At 51.1% G+C, this 12,421-nt stretch overlaps 1 protein-coding gene across 2 annotated transcripts; it reads right to left on the bottom strand.

The window, feature by feature from the left end:
* Positions 1-546: 546 nt before the first annotated feature.
* On the bottom strand, positions 547-10,986 carry MPV17 (mitochondrial inner membrane protein MPV17). Of its 2 annotated transcripts, XM_082851359.1 has the most exons (8): positions 10,966-10,986; positions 10,404-10,478; positions 3,539-3,654; positions 3,228-3,320; positions 3,048-3,143; positions 2,767-2,799; positions 2,461-2,513; positions 547-1,472 (listed from the first exon to the last, which is right to left on the bottom strand). In XM_082851359.1, exons 2-8 carry the CDS (start codon positions 10,471-10,473, stop codon positions 1,403-1,405), a joined length of 531 nt encoding a protein of 176 aa, XP_082707485.1. In that variant the 5' UTR covers positions 10,474-10,478; positions 10,966-10,986; the 3' UTR covers positions 547-1,402. The 2 variants fall into 2 exon arrangements, with proteins under 2 accessions (XP_082707485.1, XP_082707484.1); XM_082851358.1 differs by lacking the exon at positions 547-1,472 and having other exon boundaries at positions 1,740-2,513.
* Between the last annotated feature and the right edge of the window lie 1,435 nt (positions 10,987-12,421).

Here is a 12,421-nt window from a genome sequence, read left to right on the forward strand (position 1 = left end):
ACTGGACCGCGGGGGCTGTCCATGGTGCTGACCTTGTCCTCAGCCTCTAGAAGGGGCCAGAGGCCTCTGGAGAACGCTGTCCTGCTCAGACCCAGTCCCTTGCTCCAGCTATCAGTTCTGTAAACGGAGGCAATCAGGACAGCACTGCTGGCACTCAGCTACCATCATGGTGCCCACCCAAGAGGCGTCTGAGGCAGCTTAAGCTGCCAGGATTTTTGATGTCATTCTAGCCCCAGGATCTAAATTCTAGGGCTGTCTGACTGAGGCACCATAAAAAAGAGGGCCTCTGGTCAGGGTGCTTTCAGACAACAGAAGGCTGGTCCATCTGCTTATAGGTTTGCCCCAAAGCAGGAGTTTAGCCAAGTTACTTTTTCTCCTGGGAATCACAGCAGCAGTATTACTTTATCTTTGACCTCCAGGTTAAGATCACTGGGTAGGAAGTAAGGAAACTTGGTCTTAAGTGTTTGAGCTGCTATAACAACAATACCATAAACTGGGTGGCTTACAAACAACAGACATTTATTTCTCACAGTTGTGGAGGCTGGGAAGTCCAAGACCAGGGTGCCAGTAGGTTTGGTGTCTGGTGAGGACCTGCTTTCTGGCTCACAGATGGCGCCTCTTGCTGTCTCATCACATGGCCTCTTTTGTGAGTGTACTGATCCCATGAGCACTCTGCCCTCATGACCTAATCACTTCCCAAAGGCCCCACCTCCTAATACCATCACCTTGGGCATCAGGTTTTCATCATATAAATTGGGGAGTATACAAACATTCAAACTATAGCATGTGGGTTCAAGTTTCTACTCTGCCTGTAACTCATGGTGTGGACAGGGCACCTCACCTCTGTGGACCTCAGTGTCCTCATCTGTAAAAGATTGGGCTTAGTCATCTCCAGGCTCTTTCCAAACTCTAGAAAACGGGACTCCGCAGTCGGTTTCTGCTGGGTCTTACTCATTGCCTCTGCAAGTTCCAGATTTTACCTATTTAGAAATATATTTATGGAGGCACCATACAAAGAGCTTGAGGGGCTCCCCCAAAATTGGAGCTAGACTAGGGCTGGGAAGGGTTAGAAAAACAGATGTGTCTATGAAGAGTGGGGATGAGTGGTACTTGCCGGGATATGAGTGTAAACTGAAGGTGACAAAATCATATGGTTCAACAAGTATTTATGGAGTGCCTACTATGTGGTGGGTATAAGACCATTATAAAGGTTTTAGTGATTTCAGTAGGAGTCAGGTTACATTTTAGAGTGAAACAGGCCACTTCAGAGTGCTAACCCCATTAAGTTCTGACCAGCCACCAAACCCTGTGAAAACCAATGTGCCCACTTTGAGGAGGTGGTTTGACCCTTCCAGGGTCAAGCTGCATCGCTGCAAGCTTGAAATGATGGAGTGAGGCAGACTTAGAGCCGATGTGCCTTCCAGGACAGGTAAGAGTTCCAGATAACAGCAACACACTGGACGACAGCCAACCTAAGGAACAGGGATGGTACCGTGAAGAAGCAGCAGAACAAGGACAATCAAGCAGGGAGAGATGGGAAAGTACAGTGGGATAAGGGGGATTCTTTCCAAGAATGCCCAGATTTAGCTCTCCTTCCTTCAGCCCCCATGGAGGGATGTGTGGCTCAGATGAGAGGAAAACCAGCTCGGGTTCTGGTGCCAGCCCAGAGCTCTGTCTCCTGGACAAAAGCTCCAAAGTTAACCCCCCCTCAGCCGCCATCTCGCCATGCATGGCTCCATTATTCGTACTCCTGTCCAGGCTCCTTCTAAATACACATCTGTCCGTCTTGTACAGCTGAGATCTCATCTTCCGAAAAATGTGCTGCCTGCCATATAAAGCAGCACTTCCTTCTCTTTATTTTAAACATACCTTGCTCTGGTTCCAAAGAGCACTGCAAGGACCCTAAAGTTTCATTTAGTTCATAAGTCTATACTCCTTTTAGCTGTGCTACTCATGTCCATTTTGAGCCTGTCCCCTCTGAAGAGTTTCATGTTTTTCCCTGTTCCCAAAGCCCCCACACCTCCAATGATTTTAACCACTCATCTTGGTTCCACTATATATTTTTACAGAGATTTCAGCAACTACCTTTATTGTCTAGGATAAAATAATATTTTGCAGTGGACTAACCTGACCACGTTCCTACTTGTCTCTTTGGTCTACCTTTCTGCCTAACCTAGGCCATAGCCCTGCCCCTGCAGACATGCCATCAAAGGTAGAGAGCCCAGGTGGGATGGAGACAAGGACTGTGGAGCAAGATCCTCCCTAGGAAGATGAAAGAAGTCAGCGGGCAGACACTCTGGGATGCTCTGTAATAAAATGCTCAGGAGTCTGAGGAGCTCTGACCAGGGCAGAGTGTTCTGGGGGGTCTAAGGTAGTTCAAGGTTAAAATGAGAATCACTTTGTCTCCAACCGTTCATAATGTGCATCTTCCTTGAAGGGTGGTGTGGGGATCTGTCATACCTGTAATGAAGAGGGACCAGGTAGAAGTTGGCTAACTGCACAGCAGGCCAGAGCTACAACAGAGAGAAGGTAAAGGTTGGTGGGCTGCCTCCATCACCTGACCCCAGACTCCCTGCCTGGTCTGACTCCAGCTTCTACAGACAAGAATACATTGCACAACTGGGTGAGTGCTTCCCTGAGTATGGTGCCCATGTGGGAATGAGAGAGTAATCCCAACTGAGGGATTTCTGTGTCAGGAGGACCCCCAGTCCCTGGCACTTCTGGACTCAAGAAAGAAGAAGAGGCAGCTGAGGTGTCAGCTCTTACATAGTAGTTGGTGATGAGAGCATCAGGATAATCCTGAGGAGACAAGAGAAGGAACAAGTGAACATTTGCATTTCCAGGTAGCTCAGACCTCCTGATCTGAGTATCACATAGAGACTTCTGTTCAGAGAAGACACCCCTGCACCACTGCCCCTCAGCTCCTCTCCTCCAGAGCTGGGGCTCTGCCTGCACCTCCACCCTTCCCATCCCCATGAAGCCTGACTCATTCCCCTGGGCCTGCCGGCCTGCCATCCAGAAATCATCCCCACACCTGCCCAGCTCACCTGCTGGAGTTTGGCCCAATTGTCCTGGGCTGACAGTCCATTGAGTGTCCCTACCAGTGAGAGGAAACAGCCCAGAAAACATGGGGCAAAGCCCCCCTAGGGAAGAGAAATTAAAGCACCTAAACCCCTGCCCTCCCTTGACACAGCTCACCCTCCCCAACTCCCTTTTCTTGTGCTCACCTGATCCAACAGCATCTTCTTTAGTGCATCCACCTTGGTGGTGCCAGGGATGAGCCGGTCCAAAACCTTGTACCAGCCTCCTACTACAGGGCCCTGAAAGTAACCCCCAAAGAGAGGAGCAGGGATGCAGAGGGGAGCATTAGGCCTTTACATCACAAAGCTCCTCCCCAGCATATTAGAAACCAAACCCCAGGGGGAGCAGACACTCCAGGCTGGCTTAGATGTGAGAGGGTCCAAGGGAAACTAAAGGATGACAGGGAACTGAAACCACTGTCCAATCCACCGGCAGCCCTGCTGTGGGCAGAACTTACCACAAAGCCACAGCCCAGGGAGACCATGGTCAGGGTCCGGCCAGTCTTGTGTGCCTGCAGACCTCGCCTCTCCACCAGCTGCTGTGAGATAACATCACCCAGGCCCATCAGAGACCCTGTGCAGGGTACACAGGTGTTGTCAGGACACCTCCCAGGGACAAGCTGCCATCCCAAGGAGGGAGGTAAGTCTGCTCACTGAATGAGGCTCTGGCACTCTGAGGCCAGGGGTTTCATTCTGGGGCAAATGGCCAGTCTTTCCTGCTGCTTCAAGGATGGTAACGCCTCCCCAAGGGTGGTGATATTTAATATGTGTCCTGTTAGAAACTGGGATGAGCAGGCTTGAGCAGGCCAGGGCCCAAGAACACTGCACTGAGCAGTGAAGGAAAGTTGGACTCAGAAACCGCAGGTAGGGGAAGGAGAATGTGAGGTGCCAGGGGCTGAGATGCACTGACTGTCGGAATTGGAAAGGCCTTCCAGAAGTTTTTGTGCAAACCCCTTACTCTAGAGTTATGGATGGAAACGAAGGTCCAAGACCTCACATAACCAGTAAGTGGTAGAGCCAAGGCCAAGGACCAGGTGGCTTGATTTCCTAGACAGTGTTCTTTCCAGGACACCTTACTATGAATAGATCATGTGCAGAACGCTAAGGGATCCTGGGGTTGTTTTTCCCCCCAGCCGAAGGCAAGGCCCTGGCCAATGTCTTCACCTTGGTTTTGGGATCTCTGTTTGTGGAGAACAGCAAGAATAACTCTAAAACATAAGTGTTCAAATGGTCCCAGGCAGGAGGATGCCTGGCTGAGCTGCTACGAGTCCCTGCAAGGAAGGATCCTGTCACCTCCCAGCACAGTCAGGTACACCCAGACTTCCCATTCACAGCCTCAGACTGAGCTGCCAACAGGTATTAAGGCCATTTCTCCCCAGGTCTTTGCACCCGCTTCCCCTCCCCTCTCTTGCACAGACACCCAGCTCCAAGTAGCACTAGTGGGACACCCACACCCAGAAACCAAGACAGAAACCATCACTGTTTGGGCTTCCTTGGCTGGTGGCGCAGTGGTTAAGAATCCGCCTGCCAATGCAGGGGACACAGGTTCGAGCCCTGGTCCGGGAAGATCCCACATGCCGCGGAGCAACTAAGCCCGTGCGCCACAACTACTGAGCCTGCGCTCTAGAGCCCACGAGCCACAACTACTGAGCCTGCGCTCTAGAGCCCGCGTGCCACAACTACTGAAGCCCGCGTGCCTAGAGCCCGTGCTCCGCAACAAGAGAAGCCACTGCGATGAGAAGCCCGTGCACCGCAACGAAGAGTAGCCCCTGCTCGCCGCAACTAGAGAAAGCCCACGTGCAGCAACGAAGACCCAACGCAGCCAAAAAAAGAAAAAAAAAGAAACCATCACTGTTTACAGAGCCCCCGTCAGTGATGGTGGTGTGATGGTTTCTAGCAAACACACACTTCTACTAGGGCCACTTGGGAGTGACTGTATGACCTTCTGCTTGCCTGTCCATCACAGTGAGTAATGAGAGTCCCCTCCAGCCCCATAGCCATCACTGTCCCTGTGCCCTCAATTAGCACTGGGCAAACACATCCTCATCCTTGGCCCGGAGCTGGCTCTGACGTCCGTGCTGGCTGCACACTCATTGCTCTTCGCCCGCACCCCTGCACAGCCCTGCCCCTGTGCAGCCTCGTCAGAGGCAGCTGAGTAAGGCTGAGAGCTGGGGTCGGGCTGGGGCACCCACAGGTGACCTAGGCTGCTGGCCTCAGCTGCTGGGACCCCCAGCACACCCACCAAGGGAGGCCTGCCTCTCCTCTCCCTGAAACTCCCAAAGTGGTGGAGGCCCTTCCCAGAACATGGCTAGACATGGCCTCCCAGAGGGCAAGGACAGAATCCTAGACGTCTTTGTTCTCTTATCCCCCACCATACCGAGCCTGGCAGGTGCTCAGAAAATAAACTGGGAGAAATGTCAGAGGTACCACCCAGACAACAAGACTGCCCTGGGAAGGGCACAGAGGACGCCAAGTGTAGCCCAAAGGATGCACCCAGGCTCAAGGTGTGAGGAGCAGTGGGGCTGAAGGCTCGCTCCCCCTCCACAGTTGGCACTGAACACCCTATCCCCTCTCCCTAACAACTTGGGGTCACCAGCTGCGTGCCCAGGGAGGAGAGGGAGCTGTTGTGGCCATGCATAAGGGAAGAGTGACCCTGACGAGGCCTGAGGAAGGGGGAACAGAAAGACAGTCACTGCTTAAATGAAGGGACTAACAGTTTGACATTTGGCAAGATGTTTACAGTATACAAAAGGGCTCTCATACATTTAATCCTCACAAAAGGTCTGGAAGGTAGAGGTCACACCCCCATTTAATGTCTTTGAGAGATGAGGTGACTTGCTAAGGAATGGAGCCTAAAACCAGGCCTTCTCTCAAGGGGGTACAGGAGGCCAGGGAATCCCCAGCAGAGGCTGAGACCTGGGCTCAGGGGCCAGTGGGTACCAAGAAGCTCCTGTGGCTGCTACTCATGGGGGGTTCCTGCCCAAACAAGGCCCCAAAGGCCTGCATATCAAAGACACTTCCTGGACTAACGCACTTCCTCTCTGTCTTTCACTCCCCAGAATGTGAACACCTCTGTTCCTTGTCACCTTGTGGGGAGGGCAAGCAGCAATATTCTTGGGAAGGAAACAGTCACAAAGAGAGGGGTGTTTTCACTCTTCACGGCTTACCAACAGTCACACAAGCTAAAGGCAGAGCAGGAGTTAAAAGCAAAGTCCCTGACGTGCAGTCCCACAGTCCTGCAACCCTGCAGCCTTTGAGAAAGATGGATTCCAGGCCCCCAAACCATGCCCATCAGGCCTGAGAGACAACCAAGCAGCAGGAGTGAGCAGGTGGTGTGTAGCCTGTAGCCCTGCCAGTTCTGTCCATTTCAGACAGAACCATGCCCAGTTCCTCCTCTGGAGGAACACAGATCATGAGGCCCCGTGGGCCTGCAGCAGCTCCAGGGAGCTCTAAGGCTTTGGTCTAAGCACAGAGCAAGGCCTTTTTTGGTCAGAGTGATTGAGCAGGAAGGGCTGACATCCAGATTCCTCATCCCACCTTCCCCAACCCAGAGCCCAAACAGACCCCAACCGTCCTACGCTCTGGGAGTCCTCTTGGACATATTTGGTTGACCTGGACCCTCCAGTGCTCTGGCTCCCCTTTCCTTGGACTTGTTTCCAGGACGTTGGGACTACAGGCCTGCCAAGACATAATGCCTGAGCCCCGATGGGGCAGGACAAGGGGCTGCCGGGCGGTGATGCCCCAATGCCAGGCTGGGTGCAGAGCCCAGCGGGCAGACGCTGGCGTGGGTGTGACATCATGCCCCTGGGTAGGTGCCAGTTCTCATGCTGTCACTCGCCATCAGATTCAGCAGAGTGGGGCGGGGGGTAGGGGTTGGGGAGTGCCTGCATCTGAGCACAGATCTATTTGGGACCACCTTCTGCCCGCTAGTGGAAAAGCCCCAACTTGCATGCCCTCATCCTAGGCATGGGTGGGGGTAAGTTCTCTACTTCCCCTATTTTGTTCCTCTCCTGGCTTTTGTGTGTTGAGTCTTAGATGCAAGAAACCAAAGTATTAATGGAAGATGAGAAAACTGAGGGGCAGGAAGTTGGAATGAGGAGCAGGAAACTGTCCTTGACTATGGGAGGCCTGGGTCGGCAGGTGTAGCTGCTGGCAGGGGGCCAGGGTGCTGTCTCATTCCTCTCCAGAAGTCTCCAATAATTAAATAGCCGCCTGGGGTAGGGGCTTGGTCTGGCGGAGTGTGGAGGGAGCTGAAGCCCAGCAGTGACAGGGGAGCACCTCCTCCGGGATCCGTGGGAGTGCTCTCCCCACTCCTGGCCTGAACCCTTCCCACTGCTAGAAAGTAAGACAAAATGCAGGGTTCTGCAGCTTGTCAGGTACCTAAGCCCAGACCAGCTGGAACTATACTCAGCATTCTGAGGTCCCAGGTGTCTCAATTGCAGGGCAGTGCATTGGGAAGTGCCCCAGGTTCTAATGCCAGCTCCACCACTGACCATGAAACCTCATGCATATCACTCCTCCCTCGTGCCTCAGTTTCCTTCTCTGTAGTATCAGGGGCTGGACTGGATGGTCTCTAATGCCTGTTGAGCTCTCACATTCAGATTGCAGGGAAACCAGTGTCTGCAGAAGCTCAGCTGCTTCCACAGCAGGACCAGAGTGGCCTAAGATGGATGGAACTGGGCCCCCTGGAGACTGGAAGGGCCCTCAGGAAAGGATGAGAGAAGGCTGACTTAGACTCTGCAGAACACACAGCAGACCTTTGCCCAGGCTGCCCTATTCCTGACTCTGGCTTGGCCCAAAATAGGTGTACCAGACACTTCTTTTGAACCATATCAGATCTTTTTGATTCACTTATCTCTTACTGCAGCCACCACTGCAGTTCAGCTGATGGGTCCTTGTCTCAGGCCTGTGCCTTACCTGAGGCTGAGCTACTGGTGCTTTACCTGGGGATGATGCCTGTGCAACCTGGTAGAGCACAGAGCACGGGCATCAACATCCCATGTGGCAAACCTTTGACCAACGTGGGATGGAGCCGGTGGGTAAAGGTTTCTCCTTTTCTCCAGAAAAGACTATTCACCCATAAAGTCCTAAGAGGCATTTCAAAGAGCTTCTCAGTCAGTTTTAAGGGACTGAGCAGCCATGTGCCCTAAGCAGTGTCCATTTGATAACGCACCCTTCTATTGGCTGTTCCTCTTCCCTCTCTCCCCACCATGGATTACTTCCTAACAAAGTACCTGCAAAGAAGCTTCAGACTCTACTTTTTGGAGAACTGAGGCTAGATGGTTATCCATGTTCCAAATTTATGGCTAGTGGAACAAACCCAACCCAAGCACCACTATAAAAATAAGAGCTTGTTGTTCTTGGGTTGCCAACACTCATACAAAGGGCCAACTCCTGGAGCCTTTAAGTTTCTTGAGCATTTTCTGATTTCTAAAGCCTTTTCAGAGATAATCTCTACACTGACTCTGTGAGGTCATATAACTAAACTCAAATTCTAAACGAGGAAACTGAGGCTCAAAGAGGTTTATTTTCTTGTCCCGATTCACACAGCTACTAAGTGCTATGGCTCTGAGATTCAAACCTTGGTCTTCTAACTCCAAGTCTGAAATCTCTATTGTTTTCCAGTGTGATGAGCTATGCCATGGGACCTTAGGAACTACTGTGCTGGGATCTAAAAACAGCTCAGTGAGCTAAATCCACCTCCCCCCTTTATTAGTTTGATTCGAGTACACTGAGCAGCAGGGAAGGAAAAGTCTGAAAGGTCTGGGAAAGTCTGAGAAAAGTGCTACCTAGAGGTTGCTTCAGGGCTGAGATACTGGCACAGCCTCAGGAAGACTTGGGGTGTGGAGCCACAGCACTCCAGCACTGACAGACCAGCACCCCAGTTCAGCTACGTATCTGCACTCGGACCCCTTGGAGCTCTAGCTCCTGCCTTCGTCAGCTGCAGATCCCTTGGGTAAGGAAACACAAGGACCATCCTTCCCTCCCTATTCTTGATGGCCACAAAGGGGAGGGGGGAAACTTCCTTCTGGCAGTTAGGGTCCCTGGGGGAATCTGAGGCTGGGCAAAGGGCCCAGCGTGTCAGTTCCCATCACAGCCACCCAGTACAGCATGAGTCACCACACACGCAGCCAGGTGAGTCATGCAGGCTGACGGACACTCTGAGGACAGGATGGGGGATAGCTGGGCACAGGAGGCTGGAGAGGGGCCCAGGGAGGAGCAAAAGACTCCTTGGCCAGTCACTCAATGAAGTTCCTAGTGCTGATGTGGGGCTATTCCAGTAACAGGAATTCTGTTGTATCCTGGCTTTCAGTAGCAACCCCCCACCCCACCCCTTTTTAACAGTCTTCCTCTCAGAAGCCCATGGTCCTCATTAGAATCCTGTTCCCTTCCTCTAAACATAGGCAAGACCTTATCTTAACTGGTCACTCTCGCACTGCCCCAATAGTCACAGGCCTTCCAATCCTTCCCCCTATAAAATTTATCTCTGTGCCATCTCCTCTCATATTAGCTAATCTGCAAAATGAAATGAAAATAAATACAGGTAAGTCACTGGGTTACCTTTGTGAGGTCGCTACTCAATCACTGGATTTAGAGTAAAAATAAATCCTTGATTAGTATATTGTTTGAGGATACATCCATAGATAGTAAACTATAAGAAAAGCAAAAGAATGATATAAACAAAACTCAGGAAAGTGGTTATTTCTTAGGATGTATGAATTAGGGACAGGCATTCAAGGGGTCTCAAAGCTGGGTACTGATACAGGAGTATTCAGTTTACTTTTATTTCAATGGTACACACATATCTTAATCATTTTTTTGTGTGTATTAAGATATATTTCACAATAAGAACAATACTAAGAAAAATAAACTGGGGTAAGAGTCTGATTCCAGCACTTACTAGGTGTGTGATCTAATGTGGACCCAAGTAATCTTAGCCCACTTTGTGTCCCCACCTTTGTGGGGACCCTATGAGATAATGCGTGCTGAAAGTGTTTTGCACACTGTGAAATGTTAAAGGAGCCTTTGTTATTGTTCATTTTCTAAGTTAAGGGCTCCTCGGGGCAATGCCTTTCTTTATCCTAAGGGGATGACTCCTCAGGTTTGTGAGGACTTTCAGATCCTACTTTATAGCCAGGTCATCTATGCATAGCCCTTTCCTTAAGAACAGCCTTGGGGACGCTCCCTCCAAAACAGACTGGGGTGAGAGCCAATCCTTCAAGGGGTCTGAATGAAAGCAAAAAATGATGGCGGGGGTGCAGCGAGCTTCTGCCTCCCAGATCAGCCTGCGCTGGTACCACTAGGTCCCACAGGGACACTTACCAGCTGTCAGGACCTGTACTTTCCACGGGTGAGCAGTCAGAGCCCGCTGGTATGCCCGCCAAAGTGCCATGCTTTCTGTCAAGGCGAGAGGAGAGGGGGGTCACCCCCACTGCCCCTCTCCACAGTTAAAGAGACTTTTGTCCTTCCCTTGTGCCCACTCCCTCTTCCCCTCCCGCTTCTAAATGGGCAGAGGCTTCCTGGACAGCTTCCTGTCACAGGGATCCCCTTAGGCAATCGGGGACGAGAGGAAGGCTGTGGGCGGCTATGGAATATCGGTGGCCGCCACCCGCCACCCCACCCCCAGCCCTGAAGCAGGTCTATCTGGGGGCCTCTGTCCCGACCGAGGCACACAAGAGGACAGGTTTGCTCTGGCTTTCACCCAGAGCCTGGTCGGTCCCCAGATTCAGACTCTCAGTTGGAACCACCCCGCATCCTTCCTGAGCCCAACTCCACCCCAGAAAAACGGCCTCTGACTCCCTGGGCCTGGAACGGTCACAAACGCTGCTGCCGCTACGGGATCTCTGCGCTTTAAGCGGGTGACCGCGGAACTCTCGCTACTCACCAGCGCGCGATCTCAGCCCCTCCCACGTGACCTGAGCGGCGGAGGGACTTCCGCCCCAAATCCCGCCCCTTCCGCTCGGCTGACCCCTAAGGCTTTCCCCTGCATCCAGGGTGGGAATGGGAGTGGATTCAGCCAGTAATACCGTGGAGAGGGGCTCAGCTCGGGCTGCCCTGAGTCTTGGTGCGGGGCCCGCCTGCTCACGTGGGTCCGACCTCTGTCTGCTTCTGCCCTTTCTCTCCCTGCTGTACGGGCCTCTTAACCTGGATAGACTCTCACTGTTCCCGCATCCCGGAACTGGCCAAGGTCCAGACGTCGTTCTCGGTCTCAGGAATCATAGTTTGGAAACTATTAGCCATAGTTAAATGCGTGCGTGTGTGTTACTTTTTTAAAAAAAAAAAGTCTGTAAGTTCTTCACTAGCCTCAACTGTGAGCCCCTGAATGGGTGGAACTGGGTCTTGTTCGTATTTGTCGTCCTCATAGCAACTAGTTCAATGCTTTGTGCACGGTAGCCTTTAGAAATGCTGCGTAAAGATGACTGTTCCATGGAAATAATTCGGATTACAGAACCTCCAGTTTAGATACTGGTTTCATAACTAGCGGGTTTGCAGCCTTGGTCATCAGTAGACTTGAAGTTCCTCATCTGTTAAATTAGGAGGTTGGACTTTGTTTTTCAAACTGGGCTCCTCAGTTTTAGAGCTTTATAGATGTTTGGGGAAGGGGTATCACAGGTTCTTCTTTACCTAAGCTTTTAAAAAATACACGTATACTTCTAGAAAAAGCCACATTTAAACAAGGGCCCACAACTAAAACTGTTAGGAAACCAATAGATGAGGTGATTTCCTAATCCCTTTCCAGCTCTAACATTCTAAAATTTTGTGAATATACTGCAACATCCTTTCTAGGGTAGTGGAAACATTCACAAGGCTGACAGCCTTTGCTTAATCATCCCTAGGGAGCTCACACTTCAGGAGGCAACCATATCTGACTCTTTCAGGGTCTTTACCTGGCTAGCTCCAGCCCCAGTTTACTCAATTCCTATATGATTAAGGCAGGGAGAATCCTGTAACAGATAACTGGAGAAACACAGTAAGGAGGCAAGAGAATTCGATGTCACAAACATTTAACTAAAGCTTTCTATATGCAAAACACCATGCTAGAGGAGTGAATTTACACTAGTAATAGGAGACCAAATGTGCTAAGTTGGAAAGTTGTATTCTGAAGTCAGACTGTCTACCACCACTCAGTAGTTATGTGGCCTTATTCAGACTGCTTAACCTCTCAGAATCTTATCTTTGTCAAGTAAAACGGGGCAATACCAACCTCATAGGGTTAAATTAAGTAACATATGCTAAAGTACTTGAAATAGATCAAGTGCCTAATAAACTCTCATTTAACCTCTTTTCCTTCCTTTTCTCTTGGGAGCGCATGGGAGAATAATTTTTACTGGAGAAATCTG

This window comes from Leucopleurus acutus, assembly GCF_964270905.1.
Source record: "Leucopleurus acutus genome assembly, chromosome: 12".
Classification (NCBI taxonomy): Eukaryota; Metazoa; Chordata; class Mammalia; order Artiodactyla; family Delphinidae; genus Leucopleurus; species Leucopleurus acutus.